Raw genomic sequence first — 27,619 nt, 5'->3', positions numbered from 1 at the left:
CGGGACACAGTGCAGGAGCTCGGCAGGAGTGTGTATGGATAGTGTGAGCGGGACACAGTGCGGGAGTGTGTATGGATAGTGGGAGCGGGACACAGTGCGGGAGCTCGGCAGGAGTGTGTATGGACAGTGGGAGCGGGACACTGTGCAGGAGTGTGTATGGATAGTGGGAGCGGGACACAGTGCGGGAGATCGGCAGGAGTGTGTATGGACAGTGGGAGCGGGACACAGTGCAGGAGCTCGGCAGGAGTGTGTATGGACAGTGGGAGAGGGACACAGTGCAGGAGCTCGGCAGGAGTGTGTACAGATAGTGGGAGTGGGACACAGTGCGGGAGCTCTGCAGGAGTGTGTATGGATAGTGGGAGCTGGACACAGTGCGGGAGCTCGGCAGGAGTGTGTATGGACAGTGGGAGCGGGACACAGTGCGGGAGCTCGGCAGGAGTGTGTATGGATAGTGGGAGCGGGACACAGTGCGGGAGCTCTGCAGGAGTGTGTATGGATAGTGGGAGTGGGACACAGTACGGGAGCTCTGCAGGAGTGTGTATGGACAGTGGGAGCGGGACACAGTGCAGGAGCTCGGCAGGAGTGTGTATGGATAGTGGGAGAGGGACACAGTGCAGGAGCTCGGCAGGAGTGTGTATGGATAGTGGGAGAGGGACACAGTGCAGGAGCTCGGCAGGAGTGTGTATGGATAGTGGGAGCGGGACACTGTGCAGGAGCTCAGCAGGAGTGTGTATGGACAGTGGGAGCGGGACACAGTGCAGGAGTGTGTATGGATAGTGGGAGCGGGACACAGTGCGGGAGCTCGGCAGGAGTGTGTATGGACAGTGGGAGCGGGACACAGTGCAGGAGTGTGTATGGACAGTGGGAGCGGGACACAGTGCAGGAGTGTGTATGGACAGTGGGAGCGGGACACAGTGTGGGAGCTCGGCAGGAGTGTGTATGGATAGTGGGAGCGGGACACAGTGCAGGAGCTCGGCAGGAGTGTGTATGGATAGTGGGAGAGGGACACAGTGCAGGAGCTCGGCAGGAGTGTGTATGGATAGTGGGAGCGGGACACAGTGCAGGAGCTCGGCAGGAGTGTGTATGGATAGTGGGAGAGGGACACAGTGCAGGAGCTCGGCAGGAGTGTGTATGGACAGTGGGAGCGGGACACAGTGCAGGAGTGTGTATGGACAGTGGGAGCGGGACACAGTGCAGGAGTGTGTATGGACAGTGGGAGCGGGACACAGTGTGGGAGCTCGGCAGGAGTGTGTATGGATAGTGGGAGCGGGACACAGTGCAGGAGCTCGGCAGGAGTGTGTATGGATAGTGGGAGAGGGACACAGTGCAGGAGCTCGGCAGGAGTGTGTATGGATAGTGGGAGCGGGACACAGTGCAGGAGCTCGGCAGGAGTGTGTATGGACAGTGGGAGCGGGACACAGTGCAGGAGTGTGTATGGATAGTGGGAGCGGGACACAGTGCAGGAGCTCGGCAGGAGTGTGTATGGATAGTGGGAGCGGGACACAGTGCAGGAGTGTGTATGGACAGTGGGAGAGGGACACATTGCAGGAGCTCGGCAGGAGTGTGTATGGACAGTGGGAGCGGGACACAGTGCAGGAGTGTGTATGGACAGTGGGAGTGGGACACAGTGCAGGAGTGTGTATGGACAGTGGGAGTGGGACACAGTGCAGGAGCTCGGCAGGTGTGAGTATGGACAGTGGGAGCGGGACACAGTGCAGGAGCTCGGCAGGTGTGTGTATGGACAGTGGGAGTGGGACACAGTGCAGGAGCTCGGCAGGTGTGTGTATGGACAGTGGGAGCGGGACACAGTGCAGGAGTGTGTATGGACAGTGGGAGCGGGACACAGTGCAGGAGCTCGGCAGGAGTGTGTATGGATAGTGGGAGCGGGACACAGTGCAGGAGCTCGGCAGGAGTGTGTATGGACAGTGGGAGCGGGACACAGTGCAGGAGTGTGTATGGATAGTGGGAGTGGGACACAGTGCAGGAGCTCGGCAGGTGTGTGTGTGGACAGTGGGAGCGGGACACAGTGCAGGAGTGTGTATGGACAGTGGGAGCGGGACACAGTGCCGGAGCTCGGCAGGAGTGTGTATGGACAGTGGGAGTGGGACACAGTGCAGGAGCTCGGCAGGTGTGAGTATGGACAGTGGGAGCGGGACACAGTGCCGGAGTGTGTATGGACAGTGGGAGCGGGACACAGTGCCGGAGTGTGTATGGACAGTGGGAGCGGGACACAGTGCAGGAGTGTGTATGGACAGTGGGAGTGGGACACAGTGCAGGAGCTCGGCAGGTGTGTGTATGGACAGTGGGAGTGGGACACAGTGCAGGAGCTCGGCAGGTGTGTGTATGGATAGTGGGAGCGGGACACAGTGCAGGAGCTCGGCAGGAGTGTGTATGGATAGTGGGAGCGGGACACAGTGCAGGAGCTCGGCAGGAGTGTGTATGGACAGTGGGAGCGGGACACAGTGCAGGAGTGTGTATGGATAGTGGGAGTGGGACACAGTGCAGGAGCTCGGCAGGTGTGTGTGTGGACAGTGGGAGCGGGACACAGTGCAGGAGCTCGGCAGGAGTGTGTATGGACAGTCGGAGCGGGACACAGTGCAGGAGCTCGGCAGGAGTTTGTATGGATAGTGGGAGCGGGACACAGTGCAGGAGCTCGGCAGGAGTGTGTATGGACAGTGGGAGCGGGACACAGTGCAGGAGTGTGTATGGATAGTGGGAGTGGGACACAGTGCAGGAGCTCGGCAGGTGTGTGTGTGGACAGTGGGAGCGGGACACAGTGCAGGAGTGTGTATGGACAGTGGGAGCGGGACACAGTGCAGGAGCTCGGCAGGAGTGTGTATGGATAGTGGGAGCGGGACACAGTGCAGGAGCTCGGCAGGAGTGTGTATGGACAGTGGGAGCGGGACACAGTGCCGGAGCTCGGCAGGAGTGTGTATGGACAGTGGGAGAGGGACACAGTACGGGAGCTCAGCAGGAGTGTGTATGGACAGTGGGAGCGGGACACAGTGCAGGAGTGTGTATGGATAGTGGGAGCGGGACACAGTGCGGGAGCTCGGCAGGAGTGTGTATGGATAGTGGGAGCGGGACACAGTGCAGGAGCTCGGCAGGAGTGTGTATGGATAGTGGGAGAGGGACACAGTGCAGGAGCTCGTCAGGAGTGTGTATGGACAGTGGGAGCGGGACACAGTGCGGGAGTGTGTATGGACAGTGGGAGAGGGACACAGTGCAGGAGCTCGGCAGGAGTGTGTATGGACAGTCGGAGCGGGACACAGTGCAGGAGCTCGGCAGAAGTGTGTATGGATAGTGGGAGAGGGACAGTGCAGGAGCTCGGCAGGAGTGTGTATGGATAGTGGGAGAGGGACACAGTGCGGGAGCTCGGCAGGAGTGTGTATGGATAGTGGGAGAGGGACACAGTGCGGGAGCTCGGCAGGAGTGTGTATGGACAGTGGGAGAGGGACACAGTGCGGGAGCTCGGCAGGAGTGTGTATGGATAGTGGGAGCGGGACACAGTACAGGAGCTCGGCAGGAGTGTGTATGGACAGTGGGAGAGGGACACAGTGCGGGAGCTCGGCAGGAGTGTGTATGGATAGTGGGAGCGGGACACAGTGCAGGAGCTCGGCAGGAGTGTGTATGGATAGTGGGAGCGGGACACTGTGCAGGAGCTCAGCAGGAGTGTGTATGGACAGTGGGAGCGGGACACAGTGCAGGAGCTCGGCAGGAGTGTGTATGGACAGTGGGAGCGGGACACAGTGCAGGAGTGTGTATGGACAGTGGGAGCGGGACACAGTGCAGGAGTGTGTATGGACAGTGGGAGCGGGACACAGTGCGGGAGCTCGGCAGGAGTGTGTATGGACAGTGGGAGCGGGACACAGTGCAGGAGCTCGGCAGGAGTGTGTATGGATAGTGGGAGCGGGACACAGTGCAGGAGCTCGGCAGGAGTGTGTATGGATAGTGGGAGCGGGACACAGTGCAGGAGCTCGGCAGGAGTGTGTATGGATAGTGGGAGCGGGACACAGTGCAGGAGCTCGGCAGGAGTGTGTATGGATAGTGGGAGCGGGACACAGTGCAGGAGCTCGGCAGGAGTGTGTATGGACAGTGGGAGCGGGACACAGTGCAGGAGTGTGTATGGACAGTGGGAGCGGGACACAGTGCAGGAGTGTGTATAGATAGTGGGAGCGGGACACAGTGCGGGAGCTCGGCAGGAGTGTGTATGGACAGTGGGAGCGGGACACAGTGCAGGAGCTCGGCAGGAGTGTGTATGGATAGTGGGAGCGGGACACAGTGCAGGAGCTCGGCAGGAGTGTGTATGGATAGTGGGAGCGGGACACAGTGCGGGAGTGTGTATGGATAGTGGGAGCGGAACACAGTGCGGGAGCTCGGCAGGAGTGTGTATGGACAGTGGGAGCGGGACACTGTGCAGGAGTGTGTATGGATAGTGGGAGCGGGACACAGTGCGGGAGATCGGCAGGAGTGTGTATGGACAGTGGGAGCGGGACACAGTGCAGGAGCTCGGCAGGAGTGTGTATGGACAGTGGGAGAGGGACACAGTGCAGGAGCTCGGCAGGAGTGTGTACAGATAGTGGGAGTGGGACACAGTGCGGGAGCTCTGCAGGAGTGTGTATGGATAGTGGGAGCTGGACACAGTGCGGGAGCTCGGCAGGAGTGTGTATGGACAGTGGGAGCGGGACACAGTGCGGGAGCTCGGCAGGAGTGTGTATGGATAGTGGGAGCGGGACACAGTGCGGGAGCTCTGCAGGAGTGTGTATGGATAGTGGGAGTGGGACACAGTACGGGAGCTCTGCAGGAGTGTGTATGGACAGTGGGAGCGGGACACAGTGCAGGAGCTCGGCAGGAGTGTGTATGGATAGTGGGAGAGGGACACAGTGCAGGAGCTCGGCAGGAGTGTGTATGGATAGTGGGAGAGGGACACAGTGCAGGAGCTCGGCAGGAGTGTGTATGGATAGTGGGAGCGGGACACTGTGCAGGAGCTCAGCAGGAGTGTGTATGGACAGTGGGAGCGGGACACAGTGCAGGAGTGTGTATGGATAGTGGGAGCGGGACACAGTGCGGGAGCTCGGCAGGAGTGTGTATGGACAGTGGGAGCGGGACACAGTGCAGGAGTGTGTATGGACAGTGGGAGCGGGACACAGTGCAGGAGTGTGTATGGACAGTGGGAGCGGGACACAGTGTGGGAGCTCGGCAGGAGTGTGTATGGATAGTGGGAGCGGGACACAGTGCAGGAGCTCGGCAGGAGTGTGTATGGATAGTGGGAGAGGGACACAGTGCAGGAGCTCGGCAGGAGTGTGTATGGATAGTGGGAGCGGGACACAGTGCAGGAGCTCGGCAGGAGTGTGTATGGATAGTGGGAGAGGGACACAGTGCAGGAGCTCGGCAGGAGTGTGTATGGATAGTGGGAGAGGGACACAGTGCAGGAGCTCAGCAGGAGTGTGTATGGACAGTGGGAGCGGGACACAGTGCAGGAGTGTGTATGGATAGTGGGAGCGGAACACAGTGCAGGAGCTCGGCAGGAGTGTGTATGGATAGTGGGAGCGGGACACAGTGCAGGAGTGTGTATGGACAGTGGGAGAGGGACACAGTGCAGGAGCTCGGCAGGAGTGTGTATGGACAGTGGGAGCGGGACACAGTGCAGGAGTGTGTATGGACAGTGGGAGTGGGACACAGTGCAGGAGTGTGTATGGACAGTGGGAGTGGGACACAGTGCAGGAGCTCGGCAGGTGTGAGTATGGACAGTGGGAGCGGGACACAGTGCAGGAGTGTGTATGGACAGTGGGAGCGGGACACAGTGCAGGAGTGTGTATGGACAGTGGGAGTGGGACACAGTGCAGGAGCTCGGCAGGTGTGTGTATGGACAGTGGGAGTGGGACACAGTGCAGGAGCTCGGCAGGTGTGTGTATGGACAGTGGGAGTGGGACACAGTGCAGGAGCTCGGCAGGTGTGTGTATGGACAGTGGGAGCGGGACACAGTGCAGGAGCTCGGCAGGAGTGTGTATGGATAGTGGGAGCGGGACACAGTGCAGGAGCTCGGCAGGAGTGTGTATGGACAGTGGGAGCGGGACACAGTGCAGGAGTGTGTATGGATAGTGGGAGTGGGACACAGTGCAGGAGCTCGGCAGGTGTGTGTGTGGACAGTGGGAGCGGGACACAGTGCAGGAGCTCGGCAGGAGTGTGTATGGATAGTGGGAGCGGGACACAGTGCAGGAGCTCGGCAGGAGTGTGTATGGACAGTGGGAGCGGGACACAGTGCCGGAACTCGGCAGGAGTGTGTATGGACAGTGGGAGCGGGACACAGTGCCGGAGCTCGGCAGGAGTGTGTATAGGACAGTGGGAGCGGGACACAGTGCGGGAGCTCGGCAGGTGTGTGTATGGAGAGTGGGAGCGGGACACAGTGCAGGAGCTCGGCAGGAGTGTGTATGGATAGTGGGAGCGGGACACAGTGCGGGAGCTCGGCAGGAGTGTGTATGGATAGTGGGAGCGGGACACAGTGCCGGAGTGTGTATGGACAGTGGGAGCGGGACTCAGTGCAGGAGTGTGTATGGACAGTGGGAGCGGGACACAGTGCCGGAGTGTGTATGGACAGTGGGAGCGGGACTCAGTGCAGGAGTGTGTATGGATAGTGGGAGCGGGACACAGTGCGGGAGCTCGGCAGGAGTGTGTATGGATAGTGGGAGCGGGACACAGTGCGGGAGCTCGGCAGGAGTGTGTATGGATAGTGGGAGCGGGACACAGTGCAGGAGCTCGGCAGGAGTGTGTATGGACAGTGGGAGCGGGACTCAGTGCAGGAGCTCGGCAGGAGTGTGTATGGATAGTGGGAGCGGGACACAGTGCAGGAGCTCGGCAGGAGTGTGTATGGATAGTGGGAGCGGGACACAGTGTAGGAGCTCGGCAGGAGTGTGTATGGATAGTGGGAGCGGGACACAGTGCAGGAGTGTGTATGGATAGTGGGAGCGGGACACAGTGCAGGAGTGTGTATGGATAGTGGGAGAGGGACACAGTGCGGGAGCTCTGCAGGAGTGTGTATGGATAGTGGGAGCGGGACACAGTGCAGGAGCTCGGCAGGAGTGTGTATGGATAGTGGGAGCGGGACACAGTGCAGGGGTGTGTATGGACAGTGGGATCGGGACACAGTGCGGGAGTGTGTATGGACAGTGGGAGAGGGACACAGTGCAGGAGCTCGGCAGGAGTGTGTATGGATAGTGGGAGTGGGACACAGTGCGGGAGCTCGGCAGGAGTGTGTATGGACAGTGGGAGCGGGACACAGTGCGGGAGCTCGGCAGGAGTGTGTATGGATAGTGGGAGCGGGACACAGTGCAGGAGCTCGGCAGGAGTGTGTATGGATAGTGGGAGCGGGACACAGTGCAGGAGCTCAGCAGGAGTGTGTATGGACAGTGGGAGAGGGACAGTGCAGGAGCTCGGCAGGAGTGTGTATGGATAGTGGGAGCGAGACACAGTGTGGGAGCTCGGCAGGAGTGTGTATGGATAGTGGGAGCGGGACACAGTGCAGGAGCTCAGCAGGAGTGTGTATGGACAGTGGGAGAGGGACAGTGCAGGAGCTCGGCAGGAGTGTGTATGGATAGTGGGAGCGAGACACAGTGTGGGAGCTCGGCAGGAGTGTGTATGGATAGTGGGAGCGGGACACAGTGCAGGAGTGTGTATGGACAGTGGGAGCGGGACACAGTGCCGGAGCTCGGCAGGAGTGTGTATGGAGAGTGGGAGAGGGGCACAGTGCAGGAGCTCGGCAGGAGTGTGTATGGATAGTGGGAGCGGGACACAGTGCAGGAGCTCAGCAGGAGTGTGTATGGACAGTGGGAGCGGGACACAGTGCAGGAGTGTGTATGGATAGTGGGAGCGGGATAGTGCGGGAGCTCGGCAGGAGTGTGTATGGACAGTGGGAGAGGGACACAGTGCAGGAGTGTGTATGGATAGTGGGAGCTGGACACAGTGCAGGAGCTCGGCAGGAGTGTGTATGGACAGTGGGAGCGGGACACAGTTGCGGAGTGTGTATGGACAGTGGGAGTGGGACACAGTGCAGGAGCTCGGCAGGTGTGTGTATGGACAGTGGGAGTGGGACACAGTGCAGGAGCTCGGCAGGTGTGTGTATGGACAGTGGGAGCGGGGCACAGTGCAGGAGCTCGGCAGGAGTGTGTATGGATAGTGGGAGCGGGACACAGTGCAGGAGCTCGGCAGAAGTGTGTATGGATAGTGGGAGAGGGACACAGTGCAGGAGCTCGGCAGGAGTGTGTATGGATAGTGGGAGAGGGACACAGTGCAGGAGTGTGTATGGACAGTGGGAGTGGGACACAGTGCGGGAGTGTGTATGGACAGTGGGAGTGGGACACAGTGCAGCAGTGTGTATGGACAGTGGGAGCGGGACACAGTGCGGGAGCTCGGCAGCAGTGTGTATGGATAGTGGGAGCGGGACACAGTGCGGGAGCTCGGCAGGAGTGTGTATGGACACTGGGAGCGGGACACAGTGCGGGAGCTCGGCAGGAGTGTGTATGGACAGTGGGAGTGGGACACAGTGCAGGAGTGTGTATGGATAGTGGGAGAGGGACACAGTGCAGGAGCTCGGCAGGAGTGTGTATGGACAGTGGGAGCGGGACACAGTGCAGGAGCTCGGCAGGAGTGTGTATGGACAGTGGGAGCGGGACACAGTGCAGGAGTGTGTATGGACAGTGGGAGTGGGACACAGTGCAGGAGTGTGTATGGACAGTGGGAGCGAGACACAGTGCCGGAGTGTGTATGGACAGTGGGAGCGGGACACAGTGCAGGAGCTCGGCAGGAGTGTGTATGGATAGTGGGAGCGGGACACAGTACAGGAGCTCGGCAGGTGTGTGTATGGATAGTGGGAGTGGGACACCATGCAGGAGCTCGGCAGGAGTGTGTTTGGATAGTGGGAGCGGGACACAGTGCGGGAGCTCGGCAGGAGTGTGTATGGATAGTGGGAGATGGACACAGTGCAGGAGCTCGGCAGGAGTGTGTATGGATAGTGGGAGATGGACACAGTGCAGGAGCTCGGCAGGAGTGTGTATGGATAGTGGGAGCGGGACACAGTGCAGGAGCTCGGCAGGAGTGTGTATGGATAGTGGGAGAGGGACACAGTGCAGGAGTGTGTATGGATAGTGGGAGCGGGACACAGTGCAGGAGCTCGGCAGGAGTGTGTATGGATAGTGGGAGAGGGGCACAGTACAGGAGCTCGGCAGGAGTGTGTATGGACAGTGGGAGCGGGACACAGTGCAGGAGCTCGGCAGGAGTGTGTATGGATAGTGGGAGCGGGACACAGTGCAGGAGCTCGGCAGAAGTGTGTATGGATAGTGGGAGCGGGACACAGTGCAGGAGTGTGTATGGACAGTTGGAGTGGGACACAGTGCGGGAGTGTGTATGGACAGTGGGAGAGGGACACAGTGCAGGAGCTCGGCAGGAGTGTGTATGGATAGTGGGAGCGGGACACTGTGCAGGAGCTCAGCAGGAGTGTGTATGGACAGTGGGAGCGGGACACAGTGCAGGAGTGTGTATGGATAGTGGGAGCGGGACACAGTGCGGGAGCTCGGCAGGAGTGTGTATGGATAGTGGGAGCGGGACACAGTGTAGGAGCTCGGCAGGAGTGTGTATGGACAGTGGGAGCGGGACACAGTGCAGGAGCTCGGCAGGAGTGTGTATGGACAGTGGGAGTGGGACACAGTGCAGGAGTGTGTATGGACAGTGGGAGTGGGACACAGTGCAGGAGCTCGGCAGGTGTGTGTATGGACAGTGGGAGCGGGACACAGTGCAGGAGCTCGGCAGTTGTGTGTATGGACAGTGGGAGTGGGACACAGTGCAGGAGCTCGGCAGGTGTGTGTATGGACAGTGGGAGCGGGACACAGTGCAGGAGCTCGGCAGGAGTGTGTATGGACAGTGGGAGCGGGACAGTGCAGGAGTGTGTATGTATAGTGGGAGCGGGACACAGTGCAGGAGCTCGGCAGGTGTGTGTATGGACAGTGGGAGCGGGACACAGTGCAGGAGTGTGTATGGACAGTGGGAGAGGGACACAGTGCAGGAGCTCGGCAGGAGTGTGTATGGACAGTGGGAGCGGGACACAGTGCAGGAGCTCGGCAGGAGTGTGTATGGATAGTGGGAGCGGGACACAGTGCAGGAGCTCGGCAGGAGTGTGTATGGATAGTGGGAGCGGGACACAGTGCGGGAGCTCGGCAGGAGTGTGTATGGACAGTGGGAGCGGGACACAGTGCCGGAGCTCGGCAGGAGTGTGTATAGGACAGTGGGAGCGGGACACAGTGCAGGAGTGTGTATGGACAGTGGGAGCGGGACACAGTGCGGGAGCTCGGCAGGAGTGTGTATGGACAGTGGGAGCGGGACACAGTGCAGGAGCTCGGCAGGAGTGTGTATGGACAGTGGGAGAGGGACACAGTGCAGGAGCTCGGCAGGAGTGTGTATGGACAGTGGGAGCGGGACACAGCGCGGGAGCTCGGCAGGAGTGTGTATGGACAGTGGGAGCGGGACACAGTGCAGGAGCTCGGCAGGAGTGTGTATGGACAGTGGGAGCGGGACACAGTGCAGGAGTGTGTATGGACAGTGGGAGCGGGACACAGTGCAGGAGCTCGGCAGGAGTGTGTATGGACAGTGGGAGCCGGACACAGGGCAGGAGCTCGGCAGGAGTGTGTATGGACAGTCGGAGCGGGACACAGTGCAGGAGCTCGGCAGGTGTGTGTATGGACAGTCGGAGCGGGACACAGTGCCGGAGCTCGGCAGGAGTGTGTATGGACAGTGGGAGCGGGACACAGTGCAGGGGTGTGTATGGACAGTGGGAGCGGGACACAGTGCAGGAGCTCGGCAGGAGTGTGTATGGACAGTGGGAGCGGGACACAGTGCAGGAGCTCGGCAGGAGTGTGTATGGATAGTGGGAGAGGGACACGGTGCAGGAGCTCTGCAGGAGTGTGTATGGATAGTGGGAGCGGGACACAGTGCAGGAGCTCGGCAGGAGTGTGTATGGACAGTGGGAGCGGGACACAGTGCAGGAGCTCTGCAGGAGTGTGTATGGACAGTGGGAGCGGGACACAGTGCAGGAGCTCGGCAGGAGTGTGTATGGACAGTGGGAGCGGGACACAGTGCAGGAGTGTGTATGGATAGTGGGAGCGGGACACAGTGCAGGAGCTCGGCAGGAGTGTGTATGGACAGTGGGAGCGGGACACAGTGCAGGAGCTCGGCAGGAGTGTGTATGGACAGTGGGAGCGGGACACAGTGCAGGAGTGTGTATGGATAGTGGGAGAGGGACACAGTGCAGGAGTGTGTATGGACAGTGGGAGTGGGACACAGTGCGGGAGTGTGTATGGACAGTGGGAGAGGGACACAGTGCAGGAGCTCGGCAGGAGTGTGTATGGATAGTGGGAGCGGGACACAGTGCAGGAGTGTGTATGGATAGTGGGAGCGGGACACAGTGCAGGAGTGTGTATGGATAGTGGGAGAGGGACACAGTGCGGGAGCTCTGCAGGAGTGTGTATGGATAGTGGGAGCGGGACACAGTGCAGGAGCTCGGCAGGAGTGTGTATGGATAGTGGGAGCGGGACACAGTGCAGGGGTGTGTATGGACAGTGGGATCGGGACACAGTGCGGGAGTGTGTATGGACAGTGGGAGAGGGACACAGTGCAGGAGCTCGGCAGGAGTGTGTATGGATAGTGGGAGTGGGACACAGTGCGGGAGCTCGGCAGGAGTGTGTATGGACAGTGGGAGCGGGACACAGTGCGGGAGCTCGGCAGGAGTGTGTATGGATAGTGGGAGCGGGACACAGTGCAGGAGCTCGGCAGGAGTGTGTATGGATAGTGGGAGCGGGACACAGTGCAGGAGCTCAGCAGGAGTGTGTATGGACAGTGGGAGAGGGACAGTGCAGGAGCTCGGCAGGAGTGTGTATGGATAGTGGGAGCGAGACACAGTGTGGGAGCTCGGCAGGAGTGTGTATGGATAGTGGGAGCGGGACACAGTGCAGGAGCTCAGCAGGAGTGTGTATGGACAGTGGGAGAGGGACAGTGCAGGAGCTCGGCAGGAGTGTGTATGGATAGTGGGAGCGAGACACAGTGTGGGAGCTCGGCAGGAGTGTGTATGGATAGTGGGAGCGGGACACAGTGCAGGAGTGTGTATGGACAGTGGGAGCGGGACACAGTGCCGGAGCTCGGCAGGAGTGTGTATGGAGAGTGGGAGAGGGGCACAGTGCAGGAGCTCGGCAGGAGTGTGTATGGATAGTGGGAGCGGGACACAGTGCAGGAGCTCAGCAGGAGTGTGTATGGACAGTGGGAGCGGGACACAGTGCAGGAGTGTGTATGGATAGTGGGAGCGGGATAGTGCGGGAGCTCGGCAGGAGTGTGTATGGACAGTGGGAGAGGGACACAGTGCAGGAGTGTGTATGGATAGTGGGAGCTGGACACAGTGCAGGAGCTCGGCAGGAGTGTGTATGGACAGTGGGAGCGGGACACAGTTGCGGAGTGTGTATGGACAGTGGGAGTGGGACACAGTGCAGGAGCTCGGCAGGTGTGTGTATGGACAGTGGGAGTGGGACACAGTGCAGGAGCTCGGCAGGTGTGTGTATGGACAGTGGGAGCGGGGCACAGTGCAGGAGCTCGGCAGGAGTGTGTATGGATAGTGGGAGCGGGACACAGTGCAGGAGCTCGGCAGAAGTGTGTATGGATAGTGGGAGAGGGACACAGTGCAGGAGCTCGGCAGGAGTGTGTATGGATAGTGGGAGAGGGACACAGTGCAGGAGTGTGTATGGACAGTGGGAGTGGGACACAGTGCGGGAGTGTGTATGGACAGTGGGAGTGGGACACAGTGCAGCAGTGTGTATGGACAGTGGGAGCGGGACACAGTGCGGGAGCTCGGCAGGAGTGTGTATGGACACTGGGAGCGGGACACAGTGCGGGAGCTCGGCAGGAGTGTGTATGGACAGTGGGAGAGGGACACAGTGCGGGAGCTCGGCAGCAGTGTGTATGGATAGTGGGAGCGGGACACAGTGCGGGAGCTCGGCAGGAGTGTGTATGGACACTGGGAGCGGGACACAGTGCGGGAGCTCGGCAGGAGTGTGTATGGACAGTGGGAGTGGGACACAGTGCAGGAGTGTGTATGGATAGTGGGAGAGGGACACAGTGCAGGAGCTCGGCAGGAGTGTGTATGGACAGTGGGAGCGGGACACAGTGCAGGAGCTCGGCAGGAGTGTGTATGGACAGTGGGAGCGGGACACAGTGCAGGAGTGTGTATGGACAGTGGGAGTGGGACACAGTGCAGGAGTGTGTATGGACAGTGGGAGCGAGACACAGTGCCGGAGTGTGTATGGACAGTGGGAGCGGGACACAGTGCAGGAGCTCGGCAGGAGTGTGTATGGATAGTGGGAGCGGGACACAGTACAGGAGCTCGGCAGGTGTGTGTATGGATAGTGGGAGTGGGACACCATGCAGGAGCTCGGCAGGAGTGTGTTTGGATAGTGGGAGCGGGACACAGTGCGGGAGCTCGGCAGGAGTGTGTATGGATAGTGGGAGATGGACACAGTGCAGGAGCTCGGCAGGAGTGTGTATGGATAGTGGGAGATGGACACAGTGCAGGAGCTCGGCAGGAGTGTGTATGGATAGTGGGAGCGGGACACAGTGCAGGAGCTCGGCAGGAGTGTGTATGGATAGTGGGAGAGGGACACAGTGCAGGAGTGTGTATGGATAGTGGGAGCGGGACACAGTGCAGGAGCTCGGCAGGAGTGTGTATGGATAGTGGGAGAGGGGCACAGTACAGGAGCTCGGCAGGAGTGTGTATGGACAGTGGGAGCGGGACACAGTGCAGGAGCTCGGCAGGAGTGTGTATGGATAGTGGGAGCGGGACACAGTGCAGGAGCTCGGCAGAAGTGTGTATGGATAGTGGGAGCGGGACACAGTGCAGGAGTGTGTATGGACAGTTGGAGTGGGACACAGTGCGGGAGTGTGTATGGACAGTGGGAGAGGGACACAGTGCAGGAGCTCGGCAGGAGTGTGTATGGATAGTGGGAGCGGGACACTGTGCAGGAGCTCAGCAGGAGTGTGTATGGACAGTGGGAGCGGGACACAGTGCAGGAGTGTGTATGGATAGTGGGAGCGGGACACAGTGCGGGAGCTCGGCAGGAGTGTGTATGGATAGTGGGAGCGGGACACAGTGTAGGAGCTCGGCAGGAGTGTGTATGGACAGTGGGAGCGGGACACAGTGCAGGAGCTCGGCAGGAGTGTGTATGGACAGTGGGAGTGGGACACAGTGCAGGAGTGTGTATGGACAGTGGGAGTGGGACACAGTGCAGGAGCTCGGCAGGTGTGTGTATGGACAGTGGGAGCGGGACACAGTGCAGGAGCTCGGCAGTTGTGTGTATGGACAGTGGGAGTGGGACACAGTGCAGGAGCTCGGCAGGTGTGTGTATGGACAGTGGGAGCGGGACACAGTGCAGGAGCTCGGCAGGAGTGTGTATGGACAGTGGGAGCGGGACAGTGCAGGAGTGTGTATGGATAGTGGGAGCGGGACACAGTGCAGGAGCTCGGCAGGTGTGTGTATGGACAGTGGGAGCGGGACACAGTGCAGGAGTGTGTATGGACAGTGGGAGAGGGACACAGTGCAGGAGCTCGGCAGGAGTGTGTATGGACAGTGGGAGCGGGACACAGTGCAGGAGCTCGGCAGGAGTGTGTATGGATAGTGGGAGCGGGACACAGTGCAGGAGCTCGGCAGGAGTGTGTATGGATAGTGGGAGCGGGACACAGTGCGGGAGCTCGGCAGGAGTGTGTATGGACAGTGGGAGCGGGACACAGTGCCGGAGCTCGGCAGGAGTGTGTATAGGACAGTGGGAGCGGGACACAGTGCAGGAGTGTGTATGGACAGTGGGAGCGGGACACAGTGCGGGAGCTCGGCAGGAGTGTGTATGGACAGTGGGAGCGGGACACAGTGCAGGAGCTCGGCAGGAGTGTGTATGGACAGTGGGAGAGGGACACAGTGCAGGAGCTCGGCAGGAGTGTGTATGGACAGTGGGAGCGGGACACAGCGCGGGAGCTCGGCAGGAGTGTGTATGGACAGTGGGAGCGGGACACAGTGCAGGAGCTCGGCAGGAGTGTGTATGGACAGTGGGAGCGGGACACAGTGCAGGAGTGTGTATGGACAGTGGGAGCGGGACACAGTGCAGGAGCTCGGCAGGAGTGTGTATGGACAGTGGGAGCCGGACACAGGGCAGGAGCTCGGCAGGAGTGTGTATGGACAGTCGGAGCGGGACACAGTGCAGGAGCTCGGCAGGTGTGTGTATGGACAGTCGGAGCGGGACACAGTGCCGGAGCTCGGCAGGAGTGTGTATGGACAGTGGGAGCGGGACACAGTGCAGGGGTGTGTATGGACAGTGGGAGCGGGACACAGTGCAGGAGCTCGGCAGGAGTGTGTATGGACAGTGGGAGCGGGACACAGTGCAGGAGCTCGGCAGGAGTGTGTATGGATAGTGGGAGAGGGACACGGTGCAGGAGCTCTGCAGGAGTGTGTATGGATAGTGGGAGCGGGACACAGTGCAGGAGCTCGGCAGGAGTGTGTATGGACAGTGGGAGCGGGACACAGTGCAGGAGCTCTGCAGGAGTGTGTATGGACAGTGGGAGCGGGACACAGTGCAGGAGCTCGGCAGGAGTGTGTATGGACAGTGGGAGCGGGACACAGTGCAGGAGTGTGTATGGATAGTGGGAGCGGGACACAGTGCAGGAGCTCGGCAGGAGTGTGTATGGACAGTGGGAGCGGGACACAGTGCAGGAGCTCGGCAGGAGTGTGTATGGACAGTGGGAGCGGGACACAGTGCAGGAGTGTGTATGGATAGTGGGAGAGGGACACAGTGCAGGAGTGTGTATGGACAGTGGGAGTGGGACACAGTGCGGGAGTGTGTATGGACAGTGGGAGAGGGACACAGTGCAGGAGCTCGGCAGGAGTGTGTATGGACAGTGGGAGCGGGACACAGTGCAGGAGCTCGGCAGGAGTGTGTATGGACAGTGGGAGCGGGACACAGTGCAGGAGTGTGTATGGACAGTGGGAGCGGGACACAGTGCAGGAGCTCGGCAGGAGTGTGTACTGACAGTGGGAGCGGGATACAGTGCAGGAGCTCGGCAGGAGTGTGTATGGATAGTGGGAGCGGGACACAGTGCAGGAGCTCGGCAGGAGTGTGTATGGACAGTGGGAGCCGGACACTGTGCAGGAGCTCGGCAGGTGTGTGTATGGACAGTGGGAGTGGGACAGTGCGGCCTGACCAGCGATTTATACAACTTTAAGTTTTGCTCATTCCCAGAAGAGCAACTCTTTAGGTAACAAACCCAGTCAGAAAATCTTGTCTAGTCGAAATACCCTAGCTGACTTTCCTCTGAGCTACAACATGACAGCAAACCCTCAAATCATAACAATGCTACCTGTCTCACTTTGAGGATCACGTGCAAGCATTGTGCTCACTCTATAATCAGAGAGAGATGGGGCTGGATGCTGACAGCTACCCATCAAACCTCTCCTTGTGCAGCTTCAGTTCCCTTCATAATCTATTGTAACGGGGAAGGGGGTGAGATGTAATGGGGGGGCAGTTCTGGCGAGGGTATAGCCAGAAGGTTGTCACTGCTCACTCTTGCATTGTGATCAGTGATCACTGCCCCTGCTGAAACCCTCCATCAGACGTCTGAATGATAAGAGTTTTGAGGAACTTCACCTACCTCCCCAGGTGCAGTGCTATAGGGTAGATGGTGATAATAGAGACTGCAAAGAGCACCCTCCCGACGATAACAGGAACATCATCATCTGGGTACGACATCAAGATATCTGCTGCCACGTCTGTGCCAAACATCCAGTATCCATACATCCCTGAAACAGACCACGACCATTACAAGGTTGCGGAGATGTCGACTCTCAGAATAGCAGCTCACTGTAGCAATGGGTAGGGCCACTGTCTCATCACACCACAGGCCTGGGTACAACCTTAATGTCAGGTGCTGCCTTCGTGGGCTTTGCATGTTCTCCCTGTGACCGGAGGTCGAAGCCTGTTGTACTGTAACAGTTCACCTGACCACAGTGTTGGTATGGTGGGTGATATTTTGGTTTGTGCAGGCTGGTACAAGAAGTGAATGCTTGAAGAGGCCTAATGGCTTGAAACTTTAGGATTCTGTATCTCCTACCCAATGGTAGCTGTGAGAAGATGGCTTGGAGCAGATCGTGGGGACCTCTGATGATGGGTGCTGCCTCTTTGAGACGGTGCCTTGTAGATAGTAGCACTGGTGAGGAGGATGTATTGGACAAATTCCACTACTCTCGACACTTTCTCATATTTTAATTGCCATGCCAGTTAGGTGCAAGGAGTCAGAATACTTTCAACAGTGCAACTATAAAACTTTGTAAGCGTGCTCAATGAAAGGGCAACCCCTTAACCAGTAAAGATCTGACGTGCCTTCTTCGTGACTGGATCTACGTGCATGTCTCAGGGCAGATCATCAGACATGTTAATCCCAGGAATATGTGGCAGGACAACAGGAAAGTGAGGAGGGGTTAATGGACTGATGGGACCACTCCCTAAGGAGATAGCACTGTCATGTAGTGGTTAGCATAACACTTTACAGTACAGACAACCCTGGTTCAAATCCCGTCACTGCATGTAAAGAGATTGTACGTTCTCTCCTTAACAGTGCGGGCATCCTCCGGGTCGTTCTGGTTACCACTCAGTCCAAGGATGTGCAATTGGTAGGTTAATTGGTCATCGTAAATTGTGCTGTAATTGGACGAGCATTAAATCGGGAGACCACTGGACAGCATGGCTCTAAAGGCTGGGGTGGCCTATTCCACACTGAATAACAAAGAATGAAATAAAAATAGAAAATGGAGTTTTTATTGTAATAACTAGCTGGATGAATGGAGTTTTGTTGTGATAACCAGCAGGATCAATGGAGTTTTGTTGTGATAATTAGCTGGATGAATGGAGTTTTGTTGTGATAACTAGCTGGATGAATGGAGTTTTGTTGTGATAACCAGCAGGATGAATGGAGTTTTGTTGTGATAACTAGCTAGATGAATGGAGTTTTGTTGTGATAACCAGCAGGATGAATGGAGTTTTGTTGTGATAACTAGCTGGATGAATGGAGTTTTGTTGTGATAACCAGCAGGATGAATGGAGTTTTGTTGTAATAACCAGCAGGATGAATGGAGTTTTGTTGTGATAACCAGCAGGATGAATGGAGTTTTGTTGTGATAACTAGCTGGATGAATGGAGTTTTGTTGTGATAACCAGCAGGATGAATGGAGTTTTGTTGTGATAACCAGCAGGATGAATGGAGTTTTGTTGTAATTACTGGTGAGATGAATGGAGATTTGATGTAATAACTAGCAAGATGGGTGAAGTTTTGTTATAGTAACTAACTCAGGATCTGATTCTCTTGAACATGCGAAATCAGGAGGTGAGTGGGCAGTATTGTGGACTCTGCAGTTTAATTCTGTGACCACGGTGGATGACACGGGCAAGTTTCTGTCAGTCTGTGTGGCACATCTATCAAAGAAGATGGGGCACAATGGAGCCTGTAGGTTGTGAGAAGATGTGGGTCCCTGGAGCCTTACCTGTGATGGAGTAAATGAGAAGACAAACAAGCATGGAAAGGATGGAGATGAGGACCCAGTGTGAGAGCGACTTGTTCCGCATGTTGCTGTAGACAGCCACACTGGCCTCATGGCACTGAAACAGAAACAGAGAGATCGTTATAGATGAACCTCAAGGGTTAAAAGAAAGCTGGGAAAGTTCGTTACTTGCTTGATGATAGATGACATGATGACACAACATCAGGAAAGGTTGAATCAGCAAGGGCTTTTCACTCTAGAGCAGAGGACAAGAGGTGGCTTGATAGAGGGATACAAGATGATGAGGCAAAGACCAAAGCCTTTTTCACAAATCTAATACTATAAATGGTATAATTTCAAGTGATTGGAAGAACTTATAATCAGGTTGTTGTAGGTAAATTATTTAGTCAGAGAAAGGTGAGTACAAGGAACACTCTAGCAGGGGTAAAGGCAAATGCCTTAGGGACTTTAAAAAAACTCCTATATAGGCATTGATGATAGGAAAATGGAGGGCGATGGAAGAGGGAAGAGTTTTATTGATCGTAGAATAGGTTAAAAGGCCAGCATAACCTCATGGGCTGAAGCGCCTGTATGATGCTCTCATGTTCTACTGAAGGTCAAACAGCTGGGAAGGGATGATGGGAAATAGGTCAATAGTGGAGGGAGTTTAAAGATCACGTTACTGTTTTGTTCAGGGAAGTGTTTAGATTCCAAGGCATGGTTAGTTGGAGCTGAGATAAAGAAACAGAGATTGGGAATGTATGCAGTGCAGTGCAGGAGAGCTGACTGGTGGCAAAGCAGATGGACGTGACCATGAATTAGAGCAGATGCAGGGAGAATGCTGGACAAGGCTCTAGAAAATGGTTCTCCTACACTGACGGGCTGTCTCAGGGACACTCAGCAGGCATGTGAGGAAAACTGGCTGATAGATCAGGCAGTTAGGGCAACCCTGCACAAGTGAAACAAATCCAAATACTCTAACGATATATGGGTTATGGATGAAGTCGTGGAAACCAAATGCAGATATACGTCAGAAATGCTATAAGTTGCTGGAAATTAGTTGATATTTTTCGTGGGGTACCTTGAACTCAAGATGCACCCTCCTGTACACGATCACAGGTCCAAAGGAACCGCTGTCTCCACCTGCTCTGTGACAGAGACTTTCCCAGTGTGTTGTCTGATCTCAGCCGTAATGAAGTGAGCAGCCAATTCACATGAGAAAGTCAGATTCAGGCCACAGATGTAACACACAAATTCTTCCAACAGCCTGTACCTTGAAACTTGCACCAAACTCCCCCTTCCTCTGCCCCAGGTAATGAGACTTGCCTGCCTGCTGAGGGATTGAGTTTGGTATCTGAGAAGGAACTTGTATTTCTGTAGCATGTTGTGTGGGATTTTTACTGTCCACAGAGGGTGAATGACTGGTTCCCCAAACCCATGCTGTCTAACCTGGGTAATGTTGAACTTAGCATCTGAATTGTACGCCCATTGGGAGCATCTGTCAAAATGGCCATTTATGTGCCCATGTACAGTGTGATTTTTATCAGCAGGGTGAATGGGATTAGAAGTGAAAAGTGGAATTTAATTTAGACAAGTGTCTAACATCTTGGACTCCCATGTCTTCCTTTGAGTTAGTTTCCTGGTCTGAAGATACATAACAGTGGTGACGAGGTATTTTGACACGGCTATCGGCTTATTGAAGTGTAGAGAGACAATCAAACTAAAGTAAGTGCAATGAGGACTGGTGAGTGAAAATCAGAGCCCAGCACATGGAGAGACTGCCAAGTAAAAAAAAAGCAGGAAACGGGTATATAAACAGTGACCCACTCTCGGGGTTTCATGACTGGCCGTTATTCAGTATGCAGCCTAGGAGATTAACTCACCTTCAGAGTTCCGGGATCTTGCGGTGCTGACTGAAGGTCAGTGCCTCTGCCGTGGGAGACAGGAGATCAGAAGTTCAAAGCAGCCCTACTGCCCAGAGACCCCAGGTCTTTGGGCACAGAGCTCGGAAAAAGCGATGCAGCAGACTTTTAACATCATAAATCCGAGAGTTGTGTCTCCCCTCATGCTGAGAAACAGAAACACCTCTTTCTCCCTTAGTAGGGAGGGAGAGGGCCTGTGGTATGTCGAATACCAGGTGAACGAGTACTCTTTGGGGTCCTGCAAGTCTGTGTCTTTGCTGATGCTTTGCTGCATGCTTGAGTGCTCGATGGTGGGTTTTTTTTGCTGGTGGGGAGGGGAATTGTTGCTTTACAGCTGCTTCCGTGCAGTGGGGGGGGGGCTTTGGGGTTCTAACATTTAACTGTCATTCAGTCTTTGGGGCACTCCTCTGTTTTCATGGATTGTTGTGAAGAAAAAGCATTGCTCTGATGTTAAATGTACCTTTGAAACCTTTGAGATCTGTAAACTGCTGGGATGTCACCAGATGGTTTCATGGGGCAAGATGGCGGCCGCGCTGGTTGGCAGGGAGATTGGTACCAGTAATGGGACACTGGAGAAACTTGGTGAGCCTACTTATCCAGTTGAGAAGGGTGAGACTCTGGCAGACCCCAGAACATGATAGGCACAAACGAGTGGATTCGGAGACATACTGCAGAGAAACAGGCCATTTGGCCCAACTTATTCATGCCAGCTGTGGTGTCTACCTGAGTTAGTCCCACCCACCTATATTGCTCTCAACTTTTCCCATCCAGGCACCTGTCCAGGTGTCCTTTGAATATTATAATTGTCCCTGCCTCCTCCACTCATCCCTCTTACCTGGAATCCAAAGCAGATGGTTGGAACTACAGTAAACATTGCCGTCCAAGGGGTGACGCTGTGGAAGATAGAGAGTGAGGTGCTTAGACCAGGGAAGTAGGCAGGGCCTAACAGGAGCACGATCATACTGGCAGTTCCCTGGAGCGAGACTGACCAGTGGGCCACAGCCACTCCAAACAGTGACGTGGTATCCCGAGGATGTGGATTTGGGGCTTCGCTAATGTATCCATTCCTATCATCTCCACTGGCAGGACATTCCACAGCTCCACCACTCTCCATGGAAAGACTTGCCTCTGATTTCCCCACCCCACCACAGACTTTCCTCCAATCAGCTTAAAATTGACTCAGTGATGAAGAAGGCATACAGTGCATTGGCCGACATCAACCATGGGACTGAGTTTAGGAGCCGAGAGGTAATGTTGTAGCTATATAGGACCATGGTCAGACCCCACTTGGAGTACTGTACTCAGTTCTTGTCACCTCACTACAGGAAGGATGTGGGAACCATAGAAAAGGTGCAGAGGAGATTTACAAGGATGTTGCCTGGATTGGGGAGCATGCCTTATGAGAATAGGTTGAGTGAACTCAGCCTTTTCTCCTTGGAGCGACGGAGGATGAGAGGTGACCTGATAGAGGTGTATAAGATGATGAGAGGCATTAATCATGTGGATAGTCAGAGGCTTTTCCCAGGGCTGGAATGGCTAGCATGAGAGGGCACAGTTTTAAGGTGCTTGGGAGTAGGTACAGAGGAGGTGTCAGGGGTAAGTTTTTTATGCAGAGAGTGGTGAGTGCGTGGAATGGGCTGATGGCAACGGTGGTGGAGTCGGATACGATAGGGTCTTTTAAAAGACTCCTGGATAGGTACATGGAGCTTAGAAAAATAGAGGACTATGGGTAACCCAAGGTAATTTCTAAAGTAAGTCCATGTTCGACACAGCATTGTGAGCCAAAGGGGCCTGTATTGTGCTGTAGGTTTTCTATGTTTCTACATAGAGAGGTAGTTACACCCACAGTGCAGGATATGGGAGACCGGGTGACAGTCAGGAAGAGGAAAGGGGTTAAGGAGCCAGTGCAGAGTACCCCTGTGGGCATCCCCCTCAACAACAGGTATATCACTTTGGATACTGTCGGGGGATGACCTAACAGAGGAAAGTTGCAGAGGTCATGTCTCTGGCACTGAGCCTGCATCTGTGACTCACAAGGGAAAGGGGGAGAGGAGGTATACTGTGGTAACAGGGGATTTGCTAGTTCGGGGAATGGTCTGGAGGTCCAGTATATGCAATAAGGTTGATGAATTTGCAGCACAGTTACAGATCGGCAAGTACATTATTGTAGGCATCACTGAATCATGGCTGAAAGAAGATTATAGCTGGGAGCTTAATGCCCAAGGATACACATTGTTTAGAAAGGACAGGCAGGAAGGCAGAGGGGGCAGTGTTGCTCTGGTAAAAAAATGAAATCAAGTCATTAGAAAATGGTGACATAGGGTTGTAAGGTTTTGAATCACTGTCAATAGAGCTAAGGAAATGTAAGGTTAAAAAGTCCCTGATTGTAGTTATATGCAGATCCCTAAACTGTAGTAAGGATGTGTTCTCAAGTTACAGTAGGAGATAGAAAATGTGTTCCAAAAGGGCAATATTACAATCTTAAATATGCAGTTAGATTGGGAAAATCAGGTTGGTGCTGGATTCCAGGAGGGGGAAATCCTGGAGTGTCTATGAGATAGTTTTTTTAGAGCATTTCGTGGTCGAGCCCACTAGGGGATTAGTTATTCTCATCTGGGTGGTGTGCAATGATCCAGAATTGAATCAAGATCTTAAAGTAAAAGAATCCTTGAGAGACAAGTGATCATATATGATCAAATTCACCCTGACATTTGAGAAGGAGAAGCTAAATTCAAATGTATCACTGATACATTGGAGTAGAAGGAATTACAGAGGCGTGAGAGAGGAGTTGGTCAGAGCTGAATGGAAAAGAACACTGGCAAGGATGACGGCAGAGCAGCTTGGCCCCAGCAAGCATTTCGGAAGGCACAGGATATGTACAAAGAAAGGGCATATAATGGAGCAAAAATCAGTGGGAAGTTAGAAGATTGGAAAACTTTTAAAAAGCAATAGAAGGCAAATAAAAAGTCATTAAGAAGGTAAAGATGAACTATGAAAGGTAGCTAGTCAATAATATTAAAGAGGATACAAAAAGCTTCTTCAGACACATAAAGTGTAAAAGAGAGGCAAGAATGGATATCAGACTATTGGAAAATGATGCTGAAGAGATAGTAATGGGGACAAGAAAATGACGATCAAACTGAATAAGTGTTTTGCATCCGTCTTCACTGTGGAAGACACTAGCAGAATGGTGGATTTTCCAGGTGTCAGGGGGCATGAAGAGTGGACGTTACGTTAACTAGAGAGAAGGTTCTTGAGAAACTGAAAGCTCTGAAGGTAGAAATGTCATGTGGACCATGGTCTACACCACGGGGTTCTAAAAGAGGTAGCTGAAGAGATCAGGGAGCTATTAGTAATGATCCTTCAAGAATCACTAGATTCTGCAATGGTTCTAGAAGACCTGAAAATTGCAAATGTCATTCCAGAAGGGAGAGAGGAAGACAAAAGAAAACTACAGGCCAGTTAGTCTGGCCTCAGTGGTTGGAAAGATGTTGGTGTCTATTATTAAGGATGAGGTTTCAAGGTACATGGAGACACATGATAAAGTAGGCTGTGGTCTGCATGATTTCCTCAAGGAAAAATATTGCCTGACAAATCTGTTGGAATTCTTGGAAGAAATAACAAGCAGGATAGACAAAGGAGACTTGGTGGATGTTGTGTTTCTGGATTTTCAGAAGGCCTTTGACAAGGTGTCAAACATGACACTGCTTAACAAGCCGCGGGCTCATGATATTACAGAAAATATTCTAGCATGGGTAACACAGTGGCTGATTGGCAGGAGATAAAGAGTGGGAATAAGGAGAGCCTTTTCTGGTTGGCTGCCAGTGACTAGTGGTGTTCCACTGTGGTCTGTGCTGGGACCAATTCTTTTTATGTTATATGTCAATCATTTGGATGTTGGGATTGATGGCCTTTTGCATACAATACGAAGATAGGTGGAGAGGCAGGTAGTTTTGAAGAAATAGAGAGGCTACAGAAGGACTTCGAGAAATTAGGAGAATGGGCAAAGAAATGACAGATGGAATACAGTGTTGGTAAAGTGTATGGTCATGCACTTTGTTAGAAGAAGTGAAAGGTGTGACTATTTTCTAAATGGAGAGAAAATATTTTTAAAAAACTGAGGTGCAAAGGGTCTTAGGAGACCTTGTGCAGGATTCCCTAAAGGTTAATCTGCAGGTTGAGTCTGCGGTGAGGAACACCAATGCAATGTTGACATTTATTTCAAGAGGACTAGAATATAAAAGCATGGATGTAATGTTGAGACTTTATAAAGCACTGCTGAGGCCTCACTTGGAGTATTGTGAACAGTTTTGAAACCCTTATCTTAGAAAGGGTAAGCTGAAACTGGAGAGGGTTCAAAGGAGGTTCACGATAATGATTCCAGGATTGAATGCCTTGTCTTATGAAGAGTGTTGGCCTCTGGCCTGTATTCACTGGAATTCAGAAGAATGAGGGGTGACCTCATCGAATGGTGAAAGACTTTGATAGAGTGGACTTGGATGTGAATGATTCCAATGGTGGGAGAGTCTGAGAACGGAGGACACAGCCGTAGAATAGAGTAGCATCCTTTTAGAACGGAGGTGAGGAGGAATTTCTTTAGCCAGAGAGTGGTGAATCTGTGGAATTCTTTGCTACAGGCAACTGTGGAGGCCAAGTGTTTATATATATTTAAGGTAGAAGTTAGTTTCTTGACTGGTCAGGGCAAGAAAGAGTACAGGGAGAAGTCAGGAAATTGGGGTTGAGAAGAAATTTGGATCAGCCATGATGAAAGGGTGGTGCAGACTCAATGGGCCAAATGGCCTCATTCTGCTCCTGTATCTTATGGTCTTCTTATCTAACTTATGGCAGGGGAATTCTGTGCTCTTTATGAACAAAAAGGCAACTGGCAAATACCCCATCCATGTGCAAGTTAGCTGGTTGCATTTCTGAACCACATGTATGTTATCCAGTTCTGCAGTGCATATTCAGATATGGCTAACCTCGGCCACTGGGGATCCAAATAAGCATCCTGAGGACAACTTTGAATGTGATGTCTGCAAGATGAACCTTAAATACATGCAAGTGTGGTTGAGCGAACAGTTTGGAATTTGCTCAGTGGAGCAAGGGCCCTGTTTCTGGGCTATACAGCTGTGAGACTGTCTGATGTGAACAGGCAGTGGAAGATAATTAGTCAGGTTTTGTTAGAGCTGGATGCTAATAATAACCGGTGCAAGGGAGGGAGATAGAGTACACGCAGATAATGGAGATCACAAACACAGAGTAGAATTAGGTCGGGGGTCGGCAACCCGCAGCTCCGGAGCCACATGCGGCTCTTTTACCTCTGTGCTGCAGCTCCCTGTTGCTTTGGGAAATAATTGGACTTTTGCAGCATCCGCGCCCATGGGGGCCAGGTTGAGGGAGGCTTAAAAGCAAGGCTGTTTAGTTCGAATAAAGTTATTCGACTGCAGTTTACTGACTGCGTGAGCACACCGCTACAACGTGTTTTTATCGCTATTAATATACGTCACCACTGCCAATACCTGACACCCGTCAGTGCGCGATTTCTTTAATTTTTCGATCCAAGGTAGGCCAACTATGGAGAATTCTAAAAAAAGAAAAGTGACTGAAGAAAACAGAACGTTTAATGATACGTGGACAGATTCATTTGCTTTCACTGTTGACGAGACTGGTTTACCGGTATGCTTAATATGCAATGAGAAACTAGCAAACAACAAAAAGTCAAATGTTGCAAGGCATTTCTAGAATAAACACGCAGCCTTTGCTCAAAAATATCTGGATGGAGATGAGAGAAAAAAAGCCATTTCGGAACTGATGCGGAAGGTTGATCTGAGCAAAAATCATTTCAAGCAATGGATGAAGTCCAGAAAACCAACAACATACGCTAGTTATATTGCCGCTCAGGAAATAGTCAGGCATGGGAAGCAGTTTACAGATGGTTAATATATAAAAGAATCTTTCATTAAGATTTCAGAACATCTATTCACGGACTTTAAAAACAAGAGTGAAATTTTGCAGAAAATCAGGGATATGCCCCTCTCTGCAAAGACTGTCAAAGACAGAACCATAAAAATGGCAGAAGACATCACAAGACAGCAAATTAAAGACATCAATTCAGCTGTGGCCTACTCGATTGCCTGTGACGAGACTAAAGACAAAGGTGATATTGAACAAATAGCGTTGTTCTGCCGGTATGTAAACTCTGCCGGGCCACAGGAAGAACTGATTGAGTTGATACCTCTAAAAGACCAAACACGGGGGGAGGACATCTGTGAGGCTGACTTGAATTGTTTAAGAGCCAAAGGAATAAAGACTACCCACCTGGTGTCAGTAGCTACTGATGGGGCACCGAATATGACGGGAACGCACAAGGGATTTGTGGCTTTACTGCAGAAGTCGCTGGACAGAAAGCTGCTGATTTTTCACTGCATCTTGCACCAAGAGGCACTGTGCGCTCAAACATTTCCTCCGGAATGCACAGAAGTAATGGATGTTGTCAATCAGATTGTCAATAAAATAATGGCAAAAAGTTTAAATCACCGTCAATTCTGTTTGTTACTGGACGAGCTGGAAAGCGCATATTCTGATCTCCTGCTGCACAACAAAGTCCGGTGGCTGTCCAGAGGGGAGGTGCTGAAACGCTTTGTCGCGTGTCTGGAAGAAGTGAAAACTTTCCTGGGCAGCAAAGGGCTGGAAAAGCTACACTTCATGGTAGACATGACAGCGCACCTGAACACGCTGAACACAGCTCTTCAAGGGAAAGGACGTACAGCCCTACACATGTTGGAGGATGTTTTGGCATTTGAGCGCAAGTTGACAGTGCTTGCCAGAAATTGACAGAAAGGCACTTTGTCTCACTTCCCCAATTTGAGAGAGTTCAAACAAGGTCACGACATGATAAGTTCGGAGTATTTACATTCTGCAATCATCGCAATGCAAACTTCGTTTGGGAAACGCTTCTGTGAGTTCAGAGAGGAAAAAACACATTATCCTTCCCGGTCACTCCCCTAAGCATCTATCCATCCCTACTGAATACGACTGCATTGGCAGGTGTGAGTCAACCTGATCTTGAGATGGAACTGGCCGACATAGCCGACAAAGA

The 27,619-nt window shown here is 53.9% G+C and overlaps 1 protein-coding gene across 1 annotated transcript in view; it reads right to left on the bottom strand.

Moving 5' to 3' along the window:
* slc38a8a (solute carrier family 38 member 8a) overlaps positions 1 to 27,619 on the bottom strand; it is a 104,774-nt gene that overhangs the window by 32,537 nt on the left and 44,618 nt on the right. The window contains exons 5-7 of the mRNA XM_059993406.1: positions 21,356 to 21,413; positions 18,602 to 18,716; positions 16,717 to 16,864 (exon numbers count right to left, since the gene is read on the bottom strand). Of these exons, the coding sequence (XP_059849389.1) occupies positions 16,717 to 16,864; positions 18,602 to 18,716; positions 21,356 to 21,413 (321 nt within the window). The remainder of the gene's footprint in view (positions 1 to 16,716; positions 16,865 to 18,601; positions 18,717 to 21,355; positions 21,414 to 27,619) is intronic.

This window comes from Hypanus sabinus, chromosome 17 (genome assembly GCF_030144855.1).
Source record: "Hypanus sabinus isolate sHypSab1 chromosome 17, sHypSab1.hap1, whole genome shotgun sequence".
NCBI lineage: Eukaryota > Metazoa > Chordata > Chondrichthyes > Myliobatiformes > Dasyatidae > Hypanus > Hypanus sabinus.
Note: the sequence above shows the minus strand (reverse complement) of the source record. Positions and strands in the feature narration are given on the sequence as shown.